The 23,324-nt window shown below is 60.6% G+C and overlaps 1 protein-coding gene across 1 annotated transcript in view; it reads left to right on the top strand.

Moving 5' to 3' along the window:
• MMD2 (monocyte to macrophage differentiation associated 2) overlaps positions 1-23,324 on the top strand; it is a 42,042-nt gene that overhangs the window by 6,856 nt on the left and 11,862 nt on the right. Inside the window, exons 2-4 of the mRNA XM_002723068.4 lie at positions 17,116-17,197; positions 19,287-19,447; positions 20,646-20,720. Coding sequence (XP_002723114.1) covers positions 17,116-17,197; positions 19,287-19,447; positions 20,646-20,720 — 318 coding nt within the window. The remainder of the gene's footprint in view (positions 1-17,115; positions 17,198-19,286; positions 19,448-20,645; positions 20,721-23,324) is intronic.

The raw sequence follows: 23,324 nt of genomic DNA, 5'->3' as shown, positions 1-23,324 counted from the left end.
GACGGATGGGGAGTGACCTCAGGAGGTGCAGGTGTGTGGAGGGCGGGGTTTGCCTTGCTGGGTTACTGTGGGAGGGTCTGCGCAGGGCTCCCGGGAGCCGGGGGCGGGCTCTGACCAGATGCCAGGCCTCGTGCCAAGCCCTTTCCAGCGTCACTTTATCTCATCTCCCCAGCCATCCTGGGAGCAGGTGTCGTTTTTAAAATCGCTCTTTGGTTTCCCCGTGGGCTCAGAGCAGATGGCGGGATTCACACCTGGTTTTGTCTGCCTGGTCCCTGCTTTTCTGCCTCCCGGTGCCAGCCGTGGGCACAGTGGCAGCCGTGATGACCGGCAGGTGCAACGCAGGTGCCTCACACGCTGGCTGTCGTGTGATCATTTACCCCCACTCCCGGGGTTGGGGGCAGACGCAGGGGTCTGAGTTCAGATTTGGAGTCCTTCCTTCCTGTTGCCTGTGCGTGGGCAGGCACAGGCAGGGCTCTCGGAACGCACCGTCTGTGGGCCAGCCTCATCCTCCATTCATGCACTGCCTGGCCGCCCCCAGTATCGTGGAATCAGAGCAGGTGTACAAGTGGAAGCCCACGAGCCATATGCCGGAATATCTGAAGTTAAAATCGGCTACCAAGCTTTCAGTGGGAGAGCGTCTGTCCTTAGCGACAGACACACGTGTATTGTGACGGAACTGAACACTCGATGAGTAGCCGCTGTGACGCGGCTGATGTCCAGCCGGCGGCTGAGGTTGGTCATGGCGTTTGTCACTGGGCCAGTGACACTTGGCTAAGTCATAAATTAAACAGACACCGTTTGTTCCTTGCTATGTATTTCATACAGATTTTTTTTGCTTCATCGCAACAAAATCATTACATTGTTTATACTCACAATTTTCATTTAAATTTGGATTGTATTAATAAGTACAAGGAAATCCGTGTTGTTTAATACAGTGCCATAGCATAGTGGTGCATCCCGGCTGTTCCACTTCCAGTCCAGCTCCCTGCTAATGGCCTGGCAAAGCAGTGGAAGATGGCCAAGGGCTTGGACCCCTGAACCCATGTGGAAGACCCAGAAGAAGCTCCTGGCTTTGGCCTGGCCCAGCCCCAGCCATTGCGGCCATTTGAGGAGTGAACCAGCGATGTAAGGGCGTGCTCTCTACCTCTCCTTCTGTAACTCTGCCTTTCAAATAAATAAAGCAAATCCCTAAAAAAATATGTAGTAGGGGCCGGCCCTGTGGCATAGCGGGTTAACGCCCTGGCCTGAAGCTCTGGCTCTCCATATGGGCGCCGGTTCGAGACCCAGCTGCTCCACTTCTGATCCAGCTCTCTGCTATGGCCTGGGAAAGCAGTAGGGATGGCCCAAGTGCTTGGGCCCCTGCACCCACGTGGGAGACCCGGAAGAAGCTTCTGGCTTCGATTCAGCCTAGTTCCTGCCATTGTGGCCATTTGGGGAGTGAACCAGCAGATGAAAGATCTCTCTCTCTCTCTCTCTCTCTCTTTCTCTCTGCCTTTCCTCTCTCTGTGTAACTCTTTCAAATAAATAAATAAATCTTTAAAAAAATATGTAGCAGCAGTAGCCTCTGTGGCTATTATGTTTATTTTTATATTTTAATATATTTTTAAAGATTTGTATATTTCAAAGAGTTGAGAGAGAGAGAGAGGTCTTCCATCCACTTTTTCACTCCCCAAATGGCTGCAATAGTTGGAGCTGGGCTGGTCCAAAGCCAGGAGCTTCTTCTGGGTCTCCCACATGGGTGCAGGGGTCCAAGCACTTGGGTCACTTTCCACTGTGTTCCCAGGCCATTAGCAGGGAGCTGGACTGGAAGTGGAGCAGCTGGGACTTGAACTGGTGCCCATATGAGATGACGGCAGTGCAGGCTGTGGCCTTACCCACTATGCCACAGCGCTGGCCCTGTTTACTGGGCTGCTTTAAGGGACCTCATAAAGGAGACGAATGGATGGCCAGAAGAAGAGCCCTAGGGTAAGGCCCTGAGGGCAGTAGCCCCTGTCTCGGGAGTTTGGGGTGGGCCCCTTCCCGTCCGTGGATACGCTCATCAACCGGAAGCTCTTTGAACCCCCCGTTCAGGACTTCTGTGGAGGCCCCATTACTGAGCAGGTGTGACAGACAAGTCGCCATGGTGATGGAACCCATGGTTCCCACCCTCTGGGGACCGGCCTCCCTCTCCACTCTGTCCAGGAGTCACCAAGTCTTGCCTCGTCCACACACCTGCCAGCATCCTTATTGCTGCCAATGCAGACATCACTAATCGGTCAAAGAATTATCAACCCTCCTCACCAGGGAGCCCAGAGAGCCTCCGTCTGGCACTGTTAGCAGACAGAAAAGCAGATTGGTGACGGTGAGGGTGGTACTGTGGGACCTCGAGCCACACTCGAGGTCTGATTTCCCAACGGCCTGCGGTGGAGGGCTTACTAACAGCCACCACCGTGATGACGTCTCCCACTTACTGAAGCGTAGCGGCCTCATGGTGTGGAGGGGGGTGCTGAGACCCAGAGGGAGGCTGGGGCGATGGCAGGGGCCACCACAGCCGGTCTGTGCTGGGGTGCATCCAACCCCAAGTCCAGATCTTGCCTGTTGCTCCCTTCTCCGGCCACCTTGTCCCAGAGCTGGCTTAAGCCCTGGCGGTCAGAGCTCCCGGGCCCTGGGGGAGAGGTGCGGTTGTGTGTTGCTAAGGCTGCTGCAGGGCTACAGGAGTTGACCAGAGCAAAGGCTCAGCGGTGGGCGGGCAGGGCCCTCCGTGCTGGAGTGGGGTTGCCGGGGAAACAGGAGGGCGCCTGAGCGATCAGCCGGCTTTGCCCAGGTCAGGGCAGGAGCTGGCAGCCCTCGATGGGGGTCTCGGGCTCTCTCGGGGGTCCCATGGCTCCCTTCCACCCTCATCCCCTGGTCTTTCACAGCCTCCTCACGGACCCTGCCTGCTCGTCCCTCCAGTTCCTGCTAAGTGTCACCTGTTGTCTTCGGTTCTCGTTTTTTTTTTTTGTTTTGTTTTTTTTTTTTTTAAATTTGAGAGTCAGGCAATAAATTCCCATTTACTGCTTCACTCCCCAGAGGCCCATGATGGCTGGGGCCAGAGCTCAACTCCCTGTGGGTGGCAGGGACCCAAGCACTTGAGCTGTCACCTGTCTGCCCCCAGGGTGCGCGTTAGCAGGAAGCTGGGATTGGCAGCTCCACATCAGACCCAGGCCCTGATGTGGGACGCGGGCACCTTGACTGACATCGGAACCTCCAGGCCAGAGGCCCACCCCCTTTGCCGTATCATGACTACTCCCTTGGCTGCCTCCCCCCACGGCAGGGTGGTGGAGAGCTGGAGGGGCCTCTCCACCTCTCTAGGGGGGTGGTGCACAGGAGAGGGAGCCCGGGCAGTGGAAGTCGGTGGTGGGGCTGCAGACCTGAGACACCCTGGCTTTGCATTGAGCTCCTCTCTGGCTGTGCCGTCCTGGAGTGCTCAATGGCCACTCTGGGCCTCTGTGTCCTTGTCGGTCAGGTGGACAGAGTAGTGGGCCCTGCAGTGGAGGGGAGGTCGTGAGGTGAGCAGGACAGGTGCTGAGCCTGGAGCCTGCATGAGGGTGGGCATGAGGCGGCCATCAGTGTGGAGCGAGCCCCTGTGGCCCACCGTGATTCGCTCCTAATGAAGTGGGGACACAGCAGGTGCCCTGCCCGGATGTTCACCCCAAAAGGCTCCTCTTGAAGTGGGGGGACCTGAGCGCTGAGACCCCGAGCACCTGAACAGAGCAGGCGTCTCCTCTGCCAGTGGGGGAGTTGTCCCTCTCCTTGAAGGAGTGGTTGTGGCAGTGCCAGGGCTGTGTGGGTCTCCCCGTGGCTCTGTCTGTGGGACGACCTTGCCAACCAAGGGCCCGGGGTGGGGTGGGGGAGGCCGGGCAATCAGGTCAGAGTTTCCTTTTAAAGACTTATTGAAGAGTCAGAATTAGAGAGAGAGAGAGAGAGAGAGAGAGAGAGGTATCTTCCATCTCTTGGCTTGTTCCCCAAATGGCACAACAACCAGGGCTGGACCATGCCAAAGCCAGGAGCCTGTCCGGGTCTCCTGTGTGGGCAGGAGGGGCCCGAGTCCTTGGGCCGTCCTCTGCTGCTTCCCCAGGTGCATTAGCAGGGAGCTGGATCGGAAGTGGAGCAGCCGGGACGTGAAGCAGCGCCCATATGTGATGCCAGCTCTGCGGGCAGCCGCTGTTTCAGGGATGTTTGTTCCAGGCTGGGGTGGGCAGAGGATTGACGTCAGGTGTCCATCACGGCTGTGCCAGTGTGCTGTTCAATCACGGGAGGACGATGAAGAAAGCTCGTCACCCCCACCTGGGACACCTGTGCACCCTGGATAGGCATCTTTGGTCCATTTCTTCATCAGCCTGGTCATTACGGCCCAGGGCCCGGATGTGTCCGATCCCGTCCCAGATGCTGGGCACACAGGGCTGACCGAGAGCTTCCTCTGTGCTCCTACTGAGTGACCACCTTTCAGATTGTGTGGCCGGCAGTTATAGGAGGTGTAGGGTCCCCAGGCCTCCACACAGGAGGAGGATGTGAGGGAATGCACGCGAGACGGCATACAGTAGGCGCTGATTAAGTGCTGGGCGAGTGCGGCTCTGCCCGTGCCGGGGGAGCTGTCCGTTCAGCACCCGCAGGTCGCTGGTTGCTTCGTTCCCTGCCGGCACAGCTGAGCTTTGGACACAGGTGCGGGGAGAAGTCGGAAGTGAGATTGAGCAGAATCGCACCCTCAGAGTCACCTGGGTACAACCCACACCCCCACCTCGTCCCGGGCCCCGGACCCTTGTGAGCTTGAAGAAGCCGCAGGGGTGGGGGCTGCAGGCCCTGTACCTGCTCCCCTCCCCACAGCCAGACCGCAAGCTGCTGGGAGCCAAGGTGGGCCAGGGGGCTGCTCGAGCCCTCCTGTGCCCCCTGGGGGGCCAGCGTGGCCTGGCATGTGGCGGGCATCCCAGACCTGCCCACTCCCTGCGGATTCGTCCAGAAACCATTGAGAGCCAGGGACTGGGGGCACAGAGCTTGGCCCACCCCTCGAGGAGCCTGTAGTGGCACGAGGTGAACCAGCGCTGATGCGGAGATCACCCTACACGTGCCAGAAGCCTGGTGGCTTTGGTTTCTGTTTGAGTGGCCTTGTGAGAGGTTTGAGGGTGAATGTAAGACTTGGAGTTGTAAGTATCAAGGCCACTGGGGGCAGGAAGAGGAAGATGAGGAGGAGGAGGCAGGACAAGGGAGGGAGGAGCAGAGACTCGTGGAGGAAGAGGGAAAAAGGATTTTCTTGTTTCATGTCCAGAACTGAAAAGTCCAAAAGTGTCCACGTTCAGGTCCGGCTGGATCCAGAGGCTCCTGGGAATTACAGAGGGGTCAGCTGTCTCCACCACCAGGCCTTGCTTCCTGCAGAGGCTCAGCTCTCTGGACTGCTCTCAGCCCAGAGTTTACTGTCCCCTGTGGGACCGGCGTGGCCCGGGAGCTGAGTCCGCTTTGGAATACGCGTCAGGCATGGACTATGCCCGTATGCAGCCCATCCCCGCCCTTGGAGCTTGGAGGCTGGGCGTCCGGCTGGGCTGGGGGTGGAGCGAGGGAGGGCAGGGGGGGCTGGGGGTGAGGCTAGGTGTGGTTTCAGGAACGAGGGGGCAGATGCCGACAGACCAGCTCGCCGGAGTCCCATGGGCACGGGCCCTGCAGGCTGAGCGTGGTTCTCCAGGGCAGCGGGTGGAGTAGGTGTGGGGGAGGACACTGCTGGGCATGGGGGCAGTGGGGACACAGCACAGGGACGTCCGGGGAAGGCTCGGATGAGGCTGCAGCACTGCCTCGACGCTGGGCAGGTTGCTGGGTCCAGCCCACGGGGCCTGGGGCTCACCCGGCATCTGGTGCCCTGTGCTTTCCCAGGGTTGGACTTGGCCTCTGCCGTGTCCTCCTGGGTGCCCTGCTTGGGGGGGGGTGTCACGGCGGGGGTGTTAGCCCTGCAGGGCTGATTAGGTTGCCTCGGGCCAGGTTTCTGCTTTCAGAAGTCACCGTTTCCTTGGTGGGGGAGGGACACTGGGAGGTGTCATACGCATCTCACTACACATTTTTGTGGTTGTTGTTAAAGGTTCACTTGTTTATTTGAGAAGCAGAGCATCAAAAAGAGAGAGACAGAGAGGATCTTCCACCTGCTGGTTCACTCCCCAAACGGCCCCAACAGCCAGGGCTGGGCCAGGCTGAAGCCAGGAGCCAGGGACTCCATCTGGGTCTCCCATGTGGGTGCAGGGACCCGAGCACTTGAGCCGTCACTGCTGCCTCCCAGCGTGCACACGGGCAGGGAGCTTGGGATCGGGAGTGGAGCCAGGACCTGAACATAGGCCCCCTGCTGTGGGACACAGAGGTCCTCCCTGCCCCCAGTGGCGTCTGTGTATTCAATTAGATCCTGTTTTGATTCATTTGTGGCTGGTGGCTCCTGTGTCAGGTCCCCAAGCTGTGCCTGTCGACTTGCTGAGGTTCAGGGCTGACGTGTTTGGCCAGGACAGCACAAGCATCCCGGGCCATGTGGTGCACTTGACAGGAGTCGCTGCAGGCACCGGGCAGCTGGTGGACCTGTTCCCTTCAATGCTGCCAGGCCCCAGGGGACGCTCAGGCTCCTGGGAGTGTCTCGTTGCCCAGCAACCTCCGGTCCAGTGGGCTCAGCTTCCGGGGGTTAGCCCATTCCGAATCGATCGCCTCGTTGGGAGCGCACAGCTTTCTGATTTTCCATGACGCTGTCTTAGTGAGGAAGACTCGGCACCCTCTCTGCCCCACCCCGGCGCTCCAGAGTGGTGGGATCGCCCCCGTCACTCAGAAGGTCCAGGTTTACGATTTCTTCCCGAGGAAGGCGTCCGAGACCAGCCCGTGCCCGTAGCAGGGGTGTTCTCTGCTGCGGGGCTGGCATGGCGGCAGATGACGTCACTGGGACAGATCAGTGTGGGTCGGGGGCTTCTCCCTCCCTGAGCCAGCAGCTCGGGTGCCCGGATCCTGGTCTCAGGGGGATGGGCCGGGTCTCGGCAGTGTCTTTGCCATGGGGTCCTCTCTGCTGCACACTGCCCGGTGTCGTGGTAGACCTTTGGCCCCTGCTCTGTCCATCTGAGCCAAGGGCTGGTTTCCCGGGATGGGGTGGGGGGTAGGGAGACGGCACATTTTCTTCACAAAGCTCCTTCCAGTAGATTCCTGTTAGGAGGGTGTCCTGGGAGCTGGCGTCCGGAGGAGGAGGACGTTGGGTGTTCCAGGGGCTCCCCCAAGCATAATCCCTTCCTTACAGCAGGTGGGGAAACTGGCCAGGACCACCCATGGCAGGGGGTTGGTGCTGTTTGCCCACAGCCCCCAGGGAGTAGGAACGGAGGGTAGGTGGGGCTGGGGCCTGACCCTCCCCCTGCAGGACAGACACCGAGGGCTCCTGCTATGGGCTGTGCATGGTGGCGACAGAGCCCAGAAGTGGCAGCCCCTGAGGAGCCCTTGCACCCCGGGTCAGCGTCTGGCTCTGCCCTGCTGGCCTCCTTTCCAAGCCTCCACCTTCTCATCTGAAAAATGGGTGCAGCAGCCCCTGCCCTGCCGCTCTCCAGGAGAGGAGTGCACGAGCGGCTGCAGTTTCATTCCCGTGGGTGCGCGGGGAGGTGAGGGGTCACCGGCCCGGCCTGTGATGGTGCCGTGTGGACAAGGCTGCTGGGCTCGGCCGCCGGCACGGCTGGGAACAGGGTGGCTTAGAAGCTGTGGAGACCCCATCTCATTTTGGGGTTTCCCCTGGTGTGGCAGGTTTGGGGAGGAAAACGCGCGTCCAACAGTGGCAGGAACTTGGTTCTAGGAGCTGGGGGCCTTTGGGAGACAGCACAGGCCCGGGGGAGGGAGGAGAGAACGCCGGGCCCTGCAGGGGCTCCTGGGAGCCCCCCGCCGAGGCCTTTCCCGGGGGCATTCACTCTCGCTGCTTCCAGCCGCAGCAAATCTCTGGGCCGCTCCTGCAGCAGAACAAGTCCTCGACGTGCAGCCCAGGTGCCTAGTGCTGGGGGCCGGGGTGGGCGTCCTTCGCATCTGGGGCCAGCTTGGGCGGCCAGCGACCCTGGGGGCCCATCCCAAAGGTGTGGGGCTCAGACCACCACCACCAGACGTCCGGGTGCTAGGTCTGCTGGGGAGGAGAAGGTGTACTTCTTACTTTGAGGGGCAGTGCACGCTCCCATCCACTGGTGCACTGGACAAATGCCCACGGCCACTCGGACAGGAGCCAGGAACTCACGTCCGGGTCTCCCAGGTGAGTGGCAGGGGCGAGGCCCAATCACGGCAGCCATCGCTGCTGCCTCCGCGGCCTGTGTTAGCAGGAAGCTGGAGTCAGGAGCCAGGGCTGGAGGCAAGCGGCTCGCTCGGCAGCAGAGCGCCCCCCAGAGGAAGAAGCGTGACCCACAGTCGGCTGGGAGCCTGCTGACCGGTGCAGAGTGCCCCTGGCCAGGTCCTCCCCTGGCCTCTCCAAACTGTGTGGGGTCTTGGCTCTCGGATGCTGCCTGGGCCTTGAGCCCCGGCCAGGCAGGGGGCAGTCACCGGGGGTCCTGGTGCCCTGGTTGCACGGGGCCCGTGGCGACTGAGCTGGGGGACTGACGGGTAGGCACTGAGCAGAGCCATCCTGCTGGGGCCCACGTGGACTTGACACGCCCTTGTCCCGGAGTGGGGGCTGCTCAGACCCCAGATCCCTCACGGCCCGTTGCTGAGACCGCTGCTCCTGCCCCCTGGGCTCCCCCCACCCGGGCCATCTGGGAGCTCTAGGCACTTGCCCTTTAAGGGGTGGGCGGGGCGGGGTGGAAGGTGGGGTGGGGGGCCTGGTGCTGAGCTCCCACACGAGTACAGACCTGGGACGTGACAGTGGCTTGTCTTCAGGCCACTCTCTTCTTTGGCTCTTAGCTCCTGGCAGCTGGCTCAGGTTCTACAAGGACCTTAAGCTCAGAGAGGGTCAGTGGCCTTCCCTGGTCACACAGCGGGCAAAGCTGACGTGCTGGCTGCCCGACTGCAGATCCAGAGCACTGGTGGGGCTGTCAGTCTTCTCCGTGAAGTGGGAGGAGCAATTGCAGGGGCGGGACTTCCTGAGGGGGGATACTGGAAACCAAGGGGTCACCATGGCTGGCAGTGGGAATTGGAGCCACCCACCCCCTGCACCACCAAGCCTGCATACAGACGACTCTTTTTAAAGACTTGTTTTTTATTTATTTGAAAGACAGAGTTATAGAGGGAGAAAGAGAAAGATTGATCTTCCAGCCACTGGTTCTCTCCCCAACTGGCCACAATGGCCAGGGCTGGGCCAGGCTACAGTCAGGAGCCAGGAGCTTCTTCCGGGTCTCCCACGTTGGGTGCAGGGTCCAAGCACTCGGGCCATCCTCCACTGCTGTCCTAGGCACTTTAACAGGGAGCTGGATCGGAAGTGGAGCAGCCGGGACTCGAACCGGCACCCGTATGGGATGCCGGCCTCGCAGGCGGCTTAGCCCACACAGATGATTTTTCGAATGCACGTTGTGTTCAGCCTGAAGGTAGTGCTGGCCTGCAGCTGCAGCTTTGGGAGCCTGGGTGGCTGCTGCTGACATCACAGACGTGTGGGAGCTGAGCGGAGCGAGGGCTCCAGGCCAGGTGCAGAGAGGGGTCCCCGTGGGCCTGACCAGCGGGACTGGCCCAGTGGTCGGCTGGGGAGGGGCAGGTGGCAGGCAGGCCCCTGCCAAACTCTGCTCACAGCAGCCAGAGCTGGCCAGGGCTCCTCCTCCGCCCTTGTCCTCTGGGAGCCTCCGGGAGGGGGCAGGGAGGCTGGGGGATGGTTCTCGCTTTCAAGCTGTGGACTCTTGGGGTGAGCATCAGGGGCCATGGGTAAGACACCGCTTGGGGCCCCCTGCGTTCCACACGGGAAGGCCAGGGTTCGAGTCCCAGCTCCTCTGCTTCCATCCGGCTTCCTGCTGGTGTGCACCCTGGGGGGCAGCAGGTGGTGGCCCAAGGCCTTGGGTCCCTGCCACTCATGGAGGAGACCCAGACGGAGCTGCAGTGTCCTGGCCTTGGGTCACTCCCAGCCCCAGCTGTTGCAAGTATTTGGGGAATGAATCGGTGCCTGGGAGCTCTGTCTTTGTCCCTGTTTCTCTGCTTTAAAGAGAAATTAGAGAGAGAGAGAGAGAGAGAGCTGTCATGCGCCCAGGGGGAGGGGGAGTTCCCAGGGAGCTGGAGGGCAGTAGGCTGGACTGGTCATTGCCACAGGTCCGGGGGGGTGCCACAGGTGGACCGTGCCACCAGCGGAGCAGCTCCTGTGGCCCAGCTGTGCTGTGTCCCGCCCCCCAGCCCAGCCTCAGCCCCTTCCTCAGTTTCCCCTTGCTGTCCCCAGTTCTGTCCCCTGGGACCTGGAGCTCACGACTGTCCTGGTGGCACCAGCCCAAGGCCTGTTTCCCGAGCCAAGGCGCGGCCGGCCGGCATCCAGGGGAGCCTTGAACTCATGAATGGACACAGCGGCTGGGGCCCCAGCTGGGGGGAGGGGAGGCTTCCCAGGGGGCCCAGGGCCAGCTAAGCCCTGGGCTGTCCTTGGCCTCTGTGGCGCAGACAGACCCCCCTTTGTCCGGCAGCCTGGACAAATCTCTTTAGTTCTCTGTCCCAGGGACTCAGGGTCGCCGCAGGCAGGCACCGGCCCAGCCCCGGGTGCTGGGGGAGGGAGGCCGGCCACAGCAGCTTCCTGGGCCTGCACTCACTCATGGGGGCTGGGGTGGGGGGCAGTGCAGAAGCCGCTCTGGGGCTGGGCCTGGCTCCTGCCCACCGTGTCACTGCCAAGGGAGCCCGGTTGCCTGTTCTCCAAGGCTACGGAAATAGGCGGGCACTTCCAGAATTTCATGGAAAACCGAATGGAAAGATGCATTTATCTTGGTGCAAAAAGCGCCCGAAATCCGTGCACACGAGAGAGTCTTCCAGAAGCCGCGTGGGGTGTGGAGGCTGGGCCCTCGTGCCTGTGGCTGCCCCCAGCCCTGGTCGGGAATGCCCACGGCACGCCTACACTCAACCCTGCCATTTTTCTTTTTTTTTTTTTTATTTTTTTCTTTTTATTTTTTTGACAGGCAGAGTGGACAGTGAGAGAGAGAGACAGAGAGAAAGGTCTTCCTTTGCCGTTGGTTCACCCTCCAATGGCCGCCGCAGCTGGCGCGCTGCGGCCGGCGCACCACGCTGATCCGATGGCAGGAGCCAGGAGCCAGGTGCTTTTCCTGGTCTCCCGTGGGGTGCAGGGCCCAAGTACCTGGGCCATCCTCCACCGCACTCCCTGGCCACAGCAGAGAGCTGGCCTGGAAGAGGGGCAACCGGGACAGAATCCGGCACCCTGACCGGGACTAGAACCCGGTGTGCCGGCGCCGCAAGGCGGAGGATTAGCCTAGTGAGCCGCGGCGCCGGCCAACCCTGCCATTTTTCATTGTGTTTCTGTAAAGATCACTCGGAAATGCGACTGCGAGGGCTTCGGGCGACCGTGGCCGACTTCTCCTTGCACCCCTGGGGTTGATGATTCGGCTTTCCCCAGGCGCTGCCTGTTGCGCGCCTGGCTCTGGGTTGGAATCAGGAAGACGCAGGTGGATGGGGAGCAGTGCCCAGGTTTGCAGTCAGGGCCAGAGGCAGAGCTGGGCGCATGGCGTGAGCTGTGGCCGGGGTCACCCAGGCCGTCGTGGGGGTGTCTCTGCCCAGGAGTTCTCCAGGAAGGGAGGGGCAGAGCAGTGCAGGGTCCCGAGGTGTGGTGACTGGCTACCCGGGTGAGAATTGCAGGCGTGAGTCTGGGGTGGGAGACAGAGGGGCTGCCCCTGGGGTACGTGGCGTCTTCTAGCCCCTGCAGAAGCCGCCGGCATTAGAAGTCATTAGTGGCCGGTGCCGTGGCTCACTAGGCTAATCCTCCGCCTTGTGGCGCCAGCACCCCGGGTTCTAGTCCCAGTTGGGGCGCCGGATTCTGTCCCGGTTGCCCCTCTTCCAGGCCAGCTCTCTGCTGTGGCCCGGGAGGGCAGTGGAGGATGGCCCCAGGAGACCATTCTCCATGGGAGACCAGGAGAAGCACCTGGCTCCTGCCATCGGATCAGTGCGGTGTGCCGGCCGCGGCAGCCATTGGAGGGTGAACCAACGGCAAAAGGAAGACCTTTCTCTCTGTCTCTCTCACTGTCCACTCTGCCTGTCAAAAAATAAAAAAAAAAAAAGGCAGAGAGGGATTGTCCATCCGCTGGTTCATTCCTCAGATGGCTAACAGCAGCCAGGACTGGGGTGGGGCAAAGCCAGGAGCCAGGAACTCCACCCGGCTCTGCCGTGTGGGTGGCAGCGACTCCAGAATTTGGGCCGCCACCTGCTGCCTCGCAGGGTGGGCATTAGCAGGAAGCCGGACTCGGGACCAGAGCCGGGGCTCAACCCCAGGCCCTGTGCTGTGGGTGCTGGGGTCCCGGGTGGCATCCCGGCTGCTCTGCCAAATGCCTGCCAGGTGTTTATTTTTTAAAGATTATTATTATTGGCCGGCGCCGCGGCTCACTAGGCTAATCCTCCGCCTAGCGGCGCCGGCACACTGAGTTCTAGTCCCGGTCGGGGCACCGGATTCTGTCCCAGTTGCCCCTCTTCCAGGCCAGCCCTCTGCTGTGGCCAGGGAGTGCAGTGGAGGATGGCCCAGGTGCTTGGGCCCTGCACCCCATGGGAGACCAGGAAAAGCACCTGGCTCCTGGCTCCTGCCATCGGATCAGCGCGGTGCGCCGGCCGCAGCGCGCCGGCCGTGGCGGCCATTGGAGGGTGAACCAACGGCAAAGGAAGACCTTTCTCTCTGTCTCTCTCTCTCACTGTCCACTCTGCCTGTCAAAAAAAAAAAAAAAAGATTATTATTATTTATTTGAAAGACAGCATAACAGAGATCTTCCATCTACTGGTTCACTCCACAAATGGCCGCGATGGCTGGGGCTGGGCCAGCCCCAGATCAGGAGGCTGGAACTCCATCTGGGTCTCCCACGTGGGTGCAGGGACCCACGGACCTGGCTGTATGCTGCTACTTCCCCAGATGCATTAGCAGGGAGCTGGATGGGAAGTGGAGCAGCCGGGACACAAACTGGCCCTCACATGGGATGCCGGCCCACGGCTGCCCTGGTCTGGGACAGTCTGAGTTTTATTTGTGCCTGTGCCCTGTTAAAGATAGTCCCTCCTCCTGCTCCTGGTCGGGGCAAGGGTGGGTCACCTGGGACACTGCCTGGCACTACAAAGGGGGGACCATGCAACCACGTGGCTGCACCCCAGCTACTTCCCGCCAAGGAGGCAGCCGAGCTGGGGAGAGACCTGGCCAGAGGTCATGAGCTGTCCCAAGAAGGGGGACACCACCTGGCCCAGGGTCAATCTTTTGATTCAAGGCCAGTTTGTCTTAGATGTGTTTTCCTGGCATAGAAGTTCATTCACTGGCCACTGAAATGCACTGCGCCTCTCTACATTTCCTTAAAGGAGAGGCCGCCGGCTTTACCATGAGCCTCCTCTCGTGGCTTCCGAAAGCGGCAGAGGCGTGGGCTGGAGGGTGGCAGTGGTCACGTGACCACGTTGGTCAAAGTTCATTAAAAGAAAAAAAAAAAATAGCCATGTCAGCACAACAGCCGGTAGCTGGGAAAAGCGAATGCAGCGTCTCCCTCTGCCGGCCTGGGAAGACAGAAGCTGGCCCGGGGTCTCTGGGGTGGTGAGAATGCTCTCTCTTGGACCGGCCTCCCTGAATTCTCTCTCTCCCAGCGATGCTGCCGCCTAAGGGAGAGACAAGGGGAGTTTTGTGGAGCCCAGAAATAAATAAGTGGCTGCCCTGGTTGCCACGGCAACTGTGACATCACCTTCGAACCCGCGTGGCTGGAGCTGGTGGCCGGCTGGCCGAAGGAGCAGGGCAGGCATTTGCCGATGAGCCTGGTGGCAGGTGCAGGAGGAGCCGTCCCCCGGCCAGGGCCTCCGGTTCTCACCCTGATGGACGGTGCTGGCCCCGTCCCTTCCCGGGTGGCCAGCTGTGGCGCGCACTGCTGTGGGGAGGGAGGCTCGGGCTGACTCTGCTCCAGACCCCTCCCCTCTGCCTCGGCTCCCAGCTCTGCCTCCATCGTGGTGTGGCTGTCTGCTAGGCACCTCTCTTGTCACGTGACATTGTCTGTTCTTTATGTATTTGAAAGAATGACAGAGAGAGGGAGGATTTCTTCTACCCACTGGTTCACTCCCCTTGCAACAACCAAGGCTGCATCAGGCCAAAGCCTGGGACTCCATGCAAGTCTCCCGCGTGGGTGCAGGGGCCCGAGGACTTGGGCCGTCTTCCGCTGCTTTCCCAGGTGCGTTAGCAGGGAGCTGGATCGGAAGTGGAGCAGCCAGGACCAACACCATATACCATATAATGAGTTGTACGGGATTAGGGGCCCACCCTGTAAATATATCAGCTGAGATGTAAGGTGGAGGGCTGGCACTGTTGTGTAGCAGGTTAAGCTGCCGCCTGTAGCGCTGGCACCTGCTATGGGCACAGGTTCGAGTCCCAGCTGCTCCACTTCAGATCCAGCTCCCTGCTAATGCACTTGGGAAAGCAGCGGAGGATGCACCCATGTGGGAGACCAGGAAGCAGCTCCTGGTTCTCGTTTTCCGACTGGCCCAACCCCAGCTGTCGCAGCCATTTGGGGAGTGAACCAGCGTTGGAAGACTCCTCTCTCTGTCTCTGCCTCTCCCTCTCTGTAACTCCACTTTTCAAATAAAATAAATAAATAAATTAAAAAAAAAAACAACGATGTAGGATGGCAACAGTCCCAATAAGGTCCCACTCACAGGTACTGGGGCTGGGATTTCAGACGTGTGGGTGGCGGAGCACCCCGGGAGCCTGTCACACGCTGACTTACTAAGCCAGTCTTCATGAGCCTGTGGCTACTGAGCCAGCCTTGCTCGCTGACGGCTTCCTGGGCTGCCCTGGGAGAGGGGCAGGCACTTGGGCTGGGGGGGCGCCAGGGTGGATGGGGGGAGCGGGTGGATGGGGCAGCTGCATTGGACCTATGGAGTGATCCAGGTGCCAAGGGGGACAAGGACCCCAGAGCCCCCAGGGCGAGTCAGGGTCAGTGCCTAGAGGACCCCCCACCCCCACCTTCACTCTTGCCCTGCCTGCACTGTTTATGGAGTCTGCATACAGAAGGTGCCTAGTGCATAGCCTGCAGCCTACACACAGAAGGGAACTAACATGATCCTGGCATACAGAAGGTGCTCAGTAGGTGCTCAGTGAGCTCTCCTGCACTGAGCCCTTTGTTCTGCATCACATTCTGGTTTCTTGTTTTTCTTTTTTGGGGGCAGGGCTGGGTCCTCCGTAGTCCCTGCCAGGATTTCGGTGCGTCTGGCTGAGTTTAGCGCCCCCTGGTGGATGATGCCCATCAGAGGCCAAGGGGCTCCTGCCGGCTGGAATCCAGATGTGTGCGCATGTTGCACCTCCCGGCTCTCGGATGCTTTCCACTGCCCAGCTGGGCCCTGCGTGTGGTCCCAGCCTGGCGTCCGTGTCCCCGAGCAGTCACATCTCGGTGGTGCCCCGCTCAGAGGTCAGCCGACCTGGCGAGGCCCTCAGTGCCGCTGGGTGAGCTCATTTCTTGAGCTCTGGGCACTGCAACCCCTGGAGGGGGCATCGGGCACGGGGCGACGCCAACGCATCAGGAATGCTTGTTTGCATCTATTTAAAGTGACGTACAGATTTATTTGAAAGGCAGAATGACCTGGGGAGGGGAGAGGGAGGGGGAGGGAGAGAGGAAGAGGGAGGGGGAGAGAGAGAGCTTCCGTCTGCTGGTTCACCCTCCAAGTGGCCACAGAGCCTGGTGCTGGGCCAGGCCAAAGCCAGGAGCCTGGAACTCCATCTGGGTCTTCCACGTGGGTGGCAGGGACCCAAGTACCTGGGCCATCTTCTGTGGCTTCCCCAGGTGCATTGCAATGAGCTGGATCGGAAGTGGAAGAGCCGGGACTCGAACCGGCGCCCATATGGGATGCCGAAGTCACAGGCAGGGGTTTAACCCCCTGCACCACAGTGCTGGCCCTGGGAGTGTTTGTGTTTAAGATAAGGCCACTTAGCAACCCCAGTTCCCGCAGAAATGGGTGCATTGTGTCCACCCAGAGGTGTGCACACAGACATTGTGAGCCCAGCCACCCCGGGCGGCAGCTCCCATTTGCCGTCCGTGGTGTAGCCAGCGGCAAAACCCACGTGGCCATGGAAAGAGCTCGCTTCTGTCTCCAGCAACACAGATAAATCTCCCCAGAATCTCCGTGAGCCAAAGAAAGCGGGCACAGAAGGGTGTGGAGGGTGAGGGCGCCTGGAGAGCGAGGCGGGGAGCAGGCGGTGACCTCCAGTGGTGGTGTCAGAGCGGGCTATCCTCTGGGGAAAGGTGACCCTGGGAGGGCAGGAGGGCACTTCCCGGGGGGGCACGAGCCGAGCCGAGCTGGACGCGGATGCTTCAAGAAGTTTGTGGAAAATGGCGGGCGTTTGGCGCAGCAGTTAGGATGCCGGTGCCCCGTGTCGGGGTCTGGACTGAGTTCTGGCTCCTCCGCCCTGGGGTCTGTCTGCTACTGTTGCACCTGCGAGGCAGTGGCCGTGGCTCAAGGACCTGGGCTCCTGCTCCCCTGTGGGGGGGGGGGGGCCTGGACGGAGTTCCTGCCTCCTGACGTCATCCTGGCCCACACCTGGCTCCGGCGAGCTTTTAGGGAGTGCACGAGCAGATGGAAGACCTGTCTCTCTCTCTCTCTGTCTAATAAAAATAAATAATTTAAAAATTTGGTGGAAAAATGGAATTCATTTATTTTGGAGCAAAAAAATGGAAACCTGTACAGTTTTCTCATAGTACATATTTTCGGAGAACTTCATGAAACTCTTCAGAAGTGTTTTTATAAATGCTTATTTATTCGAAAGGCAGAGAGCGAGCGAGTGAGAGCGAGCGAGAGAGAGCGAGCGAGAACTTCCCATCCACTGGTTCCCTGCCCAGAGCCGCCTCCAGGTCTCCACGTGGGTGGCAGGGGCTGAGGTGGGAGACTGCAGATTCCAGGGGTCCCACAGCTGCTTCCCCCTCCCCCTGGGAAAATGTAGGTGGGTGGGAGGGCGGGGTGGGGGGGCTCCGGCTGCAGCTGCCTCCCCAGCCCGGCCCCCTGAGATCCTGCCTGTCATTGTAGGTTCATGAACCACCGAGTCCCCGCCCACAAGCGGTACCAGCCCACGGAGTACGAGCACGCAGCCAACTGTGCCACCCACGCCGTGAGTGGGCCCTTGCAGGGGGCTGGGGGCGGCTTGGGGCTTAGGGCCCGTTCCTGGAGTCCCCTGTGGTCCTCAGAGGAGGGACGGTCCCTGGGGTCCATGGGGCTGAGCGCGCCTCTCCTTTGTGCCGAGGGCTGTCAGCGGCTCCCTGGTACTCAGTGCAGCATCATCTGCCTGGAGCTCCCGCTGTCTCCGCCCAACCCGCCCAGTGAGGCCCTTTGCGTCGGAGCCTGGCTGAAGCCCCCACTCCTGACTTCCCACCTGCCCTTATCCCGAGGAACCCTGGGCCATCGATGCCCTCATTGCCCTCCGGGATTCTTAGCCGGAACGTAGCAGTCCATCACTTAGTCATTCAGCAAACCGTTCCTGGCCAGGCCACCCTGGGTCCCATGGGGGCCGTTTCCAAATCCGTGCCCCAGAGGCCTATGGGGCGAGGGCAGCTAGCATGGGGTGGGGGCTGTGACAGTGTTGCTGACTCGGGCACTCTCTGCTCGGTGCGCGAGCATCGCGGCGAGTCAGGTCTACACTGCTCCCCACCGGCAGTGAGGCCCAGCTGCGAGCCTGCATCTCTCCATCTGCAGAGGGGGGTCATCAGAACCGCTCCCACGGTGGCTCAGGCACCAGCGGCCGCCTCCCAGGGAAGAGGGGCCGCACTCCCCTGCTGCTGTTTGTCTCTGGGGGCAGCTAGGGGGCTGGGAACCCAGTAGGAGGCACAGCCCACGCAGCGGGCACCTGCAGGGGTGGGGGAGCTATCATCCTTTGTTCACTGGACACGGTCTCTCGTTAGTGCTGGCCAGCAATGGTGATGCTGGGCCCGGCGGCACAAATGAGTGAGTGAATGAATGAATGAGTACTGGGATGGTGGGGGGGCGGGTCACAGAACACAACACACAGTCAAGGAGCCGGTGCTGTGGTGTAGTGCTGCAGCAGCGCCATCCCATGTGGGCTCTGGTTCGAGTCCCGGCTGCTCCACTTCCAATCCAGCTCCCTGCTGATGGTCTGGGAAAGCAGTGGAAGATGGCCCAAGTGCTTGGGCCCCTGCACCAACATGGGAGACCCGGAAGGACCTCCTGGCTTCAGCCTGGCCCAGCTCTGACCGTTGCAGCCAACTGGGGACTGAACCAGCAGATGGAAGACCTCTCTCTCTCTCTGTCTCTCCTCCTCTGTGTACCTCTGCCCTTTAAAATAAGTAAATAAATCTTTTGGGAAGATTGACAGCCCAGGGAAGTTCCACCCCTAGGTTATGAAACAGCGTGATGCGGTCTCTGTTTTTTAAGGCTATGTATTAAAATTTAGGAAAGTGATTTTTTTAAAAGTTTATTTGAAAGGCAGGGTTAGAGAGGGGGAGACAGGGAGAGAACTTCTGTCCAGTGGTTCATTCCCCATGTGGTTGTCACGATCGGCCTGGGCCAGGTGAAGTCCGGAACTCCACCCGGAGCTCCCAAGTGGGTGCAGGGGCCCGAGCACTCGGGCCATCTTTTGCTGCTTTCCCGGGTGCATGAGCAGGGAGTCGGATCGGAAGTGGAACAGCCGGGACTCGAACCGGTGCTTACATGAGACGCTGGCGTCACAGGCAGCAGCTTAACCTGCTGTGCCACTGAGTGATGTCTGAATGTTCGTGATTCCACGCCCCCTCTTGCCCAGTGACATTCAGTCGGCCGTGTGCAGAGGGACAGGTTGGTGGCTGGCCGATGGCCTCTTACTGAGGACCCTGCCCCGTGCCGTGCCTTGGTGCTGGTGCCCCTCCCCCCCAGCCTAGAGGCTGGCTCCTCTGCCTTCAGGGGACCACGAGAGGACCTTGTGTGACACGTGGTGCATCAGGCTCCTCTGCGTGGGGCCGGGCCGTGGGGGGCCGCACCCCTTCCCCCCGTGGTACCTGGGTGGCTTTGGGAACAGAATGCCCCAGCTCTTAGCCGCTGGCCCCGTGCACCTCTTGGAATTTAGAGCCAGGCCCATGAAAGAGAAGGAGAATGAAGCAGTTCAGGTCCTCTGTGGCCTGGGGCAGGTGCAGGCCTGGGAGGGCCCCAGAGGCCCCACGTGCCCCCCCCCCCCGGGCATCACACACGCCCGCCCCGCCTCCTCCCTGCAGTTCTGGATCGTCCCCAGCATCCTTGGCAGCTCCAACCTCTACTTCCTGTCGGACGACGACTGGGAGACGCTCTCCGCCTGGATCTACGGCCTGGGCCTCTGCGGCCTCTTCGTGGTGTCCACCGTGTTCCACACCGTCTCCTGGAAGAAGAGCCACCTCAGGTGACCCCGGGGGCAGGGCACGGGCCCTGTCACAGCAGGGCCTCGGCGTCCCCTCCCCGGGCCACCCACATCGGTCCCCAGTTGCACTGGCAGGGTGGGCGGGAGCGCCCCTGACCATTGCAGTTTGGGTTTGTTGAGTTTTTATGATTGCGATAGAAGTCACACGGCATCAGCCCCTAAAGCCTGGTGGCTTCTTGTAACCACAGACATTTGCTATCTCAGCTTTGGGGGTCAGCGGTCCAGGAGTTTGCTGTGTGGCTCTGTCCAGGGTCCCACCAAGCCATCCTCTCGACCGGGGTCCCAGGCCCCACCCCCAAGGCTGCCCCTGCCCCTGCCTGGCCGGTTGGTGGCAGATGTTTGGGGACGCACGGGCCCTGCTTACGTGGTCCAGCCCGGGAATGCACGCTCCATTGTCTCCAGGGCCCCTGAGTTGACCCTGTTTGTTGTGTGACCCTGTTTGAGGTGTGCACGGGAACAGGAAGTGGGCACTCAGGTAGTCTGGGAGGCCAGCTGCCACGCTGGTCATACACTGGTCATACGCTAACGCTTGTACTGCTCACGCAGCCCGAGAGCCCTGTGGCTGTCTCAAACCGTGAAGGTAGATTTGCAAACCACTTAGCGAGTGACTACCTGTGGGAGGGTAGCGTAGATAGCGTGGCTACTTCCCCTGTGCCGCACGGAACAAGCTTCGCGCACACCCCTCAACAGTGTGCCATTAAAACTGTAGAAATTATTTCTGGAATGTTTCTATTTCGTATGAGGGTCCTTCAAAACGTTTGTGGGAGAAAGGAATGAAAAAAATTTTATTTTGGTGCAAAATGAAATCCACACACAGGTTTGAAATCCATGCATACAAATTAAAAAAAAAAATTTTTTTTTGCATATGAACTTTGTCCGGGCACCTCACATGCATGAATTTCAAACGTTTTTGCACCAGAATGAACTTACGTTTTCTCTCCATTTGCCACGGAACTTCCTGCAGTGTGTTCACGTGGATGGAGCGTTGCACTCTGCCCTCGAGGCGGACGACGAAGTCCACGGAGGCCCAGGGTTGTGGCACCCGCTGGAGGCAAGCCAGCCCCAGCCAGCCCGGGGCCCATCCGCCCCGGGGGCAGGCACCGTGGTGCACGGCCTGGCTCTGGGGATGCCGGCCCCGCCCTGCCGCCCAGCCCTGACCACAGCTCTCTGTGTGCCCTAGGACGGTGGAGCACTGTCTGCACATGTCCGACCGCATGGTCATCTACTTCTTCATAGCGGCCTCCTACGCGCCCTGGTGAGTCCCGCCCCCAGCAGCCGCGGGAGGTGTGGTGCCCTCAACATCTGCACGTCTGTCTCTGAGCAGTGAGCACGCACGTTTGCTATTGGGTTTCTGCCCAAGGAGTTTTTTTTTTTTTTTTTTTTTTAAGATTTATTTACTTCTTTGAAAGAGTTAGAGACACACACAGAGAGAGATAGAGATAGCTTCCGTCTGTTGGTCCCCAAGTGGCCACAACGGCTGGAGCTGGGCCAGGCCAAAGCCAGGAGCTTTTTCCGGGTCTCCCACGTGGGTGCAGGGGCCCCAGCACCTGGGCCATCTTCTGCTGCTTTCCCAGGCCATAGCAGAGAGCTGGATCGGACGTGGAGCAGCCGGCGCCCACGTGGGATGCCAGCGCTGCATAGGGGAGGTTTAACCTACGTCACAGCGCCGACCCCACCCAGGGAGGTTCCTGATGTCGTCAGTGCTGGAGTCTCTTCGTCATGTTAGCTCATGAATGGGCTTCTTTGCCTTAATGGAGGTGGGGAAACTTTTTTTCTGCCCAGGGCATTTTAGATATTTTGATGTCATTCGCGGGCCACACAAAATCGTCAGCTTCAAAATGCACCTGCCAGAGGAGTATTGGACTCGGAGTCCCCCCCACGGCTGGCTCGGCAGGGCCGGGCCCAGTGATAAAGCCCCCAGGCCGTGGACACCCGGCCCCCCCGGCGGCTGCTTCGGGAAGGGTTTGACTGAGGTGCCACCGTGTGCACAGTCCCCGTGTCTGCCTCTGCCGGGTGTTCCCTGGCTGTAGCCAGCACTGGGTCAGGAAACAAGACAAGACTGGCCCCCGGGGCACCCCCTCGGCCCCCACCCCGCTGCAGTCATCACGCCCGGACCGAGTCACCGCAGCACAGCCCTGCCGGCCGCCGTCTCCCCGTCAGTGCCCTTGTCGCCTCGTTCCTCTCGGGTTGCCTGCGGGAGTGCGGTCAGTGGTGCTGGGAGGGGAGATCCGGCACTCCTGCTGATGGGTGTTTGCGTGGCTCCTGTGTTGCCAGTGACCGTGGCCGGTGGCCTTGTGGACGTCCGTGCACCTGTGTGCAGGGCCAGGAGAGCCGTTTTGCCGGGTCCGCCCTCGGCACAGGCTTTGCAACCGGACGTGGATGGTTTTGCGTTGGGGACTGGCTGGCAGCTGAGGTGTGGGCGGGGCTTCCTGTCCTGTGCAGGGGCCATGGCTGTGGCCGTGCAGGCTAGGCGGGGCGGGTGGGTGGACGAGACATTTAGCAGCAAAGTCTGTGTGGCGGTGGCTGCCGGAGGTGGAGAAAGAGGAGGAAAGACCAGGGTTTGGAGGACATCGGCCATTGCTGGCCGCCATCTCTCTGGGTGGGGGATTGTCAGGCACCTGCCCAGCAGAAGGATCAGGGTGACCCAGAACCTGCCTTCCTCCATGCCAACGAAACAGAGAACAGAGTTAAAATGCTGATGGGGCGTCCGTGGGGAGAGGAAGCCACAGCCAGCACCGTGCAGAGAAGCCAGAAGAGTGTGGGGTGCGTGGAGCTGCAAGGGGGTGTGTCTCAACCCCCTGAACCTCCTACACAGCCATCTGAGGGCTCCTGCCGCTCACCCACAGCTGCAGGGGGCCCCCGATCCTCCCTCTGTCCTCACTGGGGACAGGCGAGGGCTCCCTGGGGAGTCAGAGATGAGCCCGGCAGTAGGGTTGGCTGCAGGACCACAGGCTGAGGCTTGGGACTGCTTTATGCAGCTGGAGCCAGTTTTCAAATTACCTTCCCTGGTTGGTTCCAGGTGGAGGGCGGGGTAGGGGGTGGGAGGGATGGAGTGGGGTGTGTGAGAGACATTAAACAGCGCCCCCTGGCGTGCAGTTCCAGGGCTATTGCGCACACGCTTCCTGAGACGATGGTAGTGAAACAGCGCCCTCTGGTGTATGGCACTGGAAGCCGTTGCTTACATGTATCCTGCGAGAGCCCTGGTGGCTGTTGGGCACACTCATGGCTCACTGCTGGCTCATCTTCACGGCTTGGGGGAAGCTGGTGTGCAGCCCCATGCTGAGGTCCCCAGCTTCTGCAGCCTCCGGTCGTTGAGGTTGGACAGTGATGGACAGTGCGGGTCCAGGTTGTCCTGTATTCTAGTTCATGTCCCAGCTTTTCTCTGTCCCTAGTGCATTGAGTTGAGGACAGAGAGACAAGCACTGAGCTGGGCAGGAGGAGGTCACAGAGGCGGTGGCTCAGGCTGCCTGGTGCACTGCCTGCCCACGGCACCTTATGCCGGACATGGCGGAGACGCCGCTACGACTTTCCCACGGCTGACTTTGGGGAAGATGTGAGGTCATCACGCAGATGAAAGCGATAGGCAAGCACTGGGTCAGCGTGTGAATGAAAAGGTTTTGGGAGGGGGTTGGCGCGGTGGCACAGTGAGTTAAGCCACCTGCAGTGCCGGCATTCCATATGGGCGCCGGTTCGAGTCCTGGCTGCTCCACTTCCGATCCAGCTCTCTGCTGTGGGCTGGGGAAGCAGTGGAAGACGGCCCAAGTGCTTGGGCCCCTGCATCCACTTGGGAGACCTAGAAGACGCTCCTGGCTTTGAAGAGCTCTCTCTCTCTCTGCCTCTCCCCCCTGTCTCTCTGTAA

Source organism: Oryctolagus cuniculus, chromosome 19 (genome assembly GCF_964237555.1).
Source record: "Oryctolagus cuniculus chromosome 19, mOryCun1.1, whole genome shotgun sequence".
Lineage (NCBI taxonomy): Eukaryota > Metazoa > Chordata > Mammalia > Lagomorpha > Leporidae > Oryctolagus > Oryctolagus cuniculus.
This window is presented reverse-complemented; position numbering and strand designations above follow the sequence as displayed.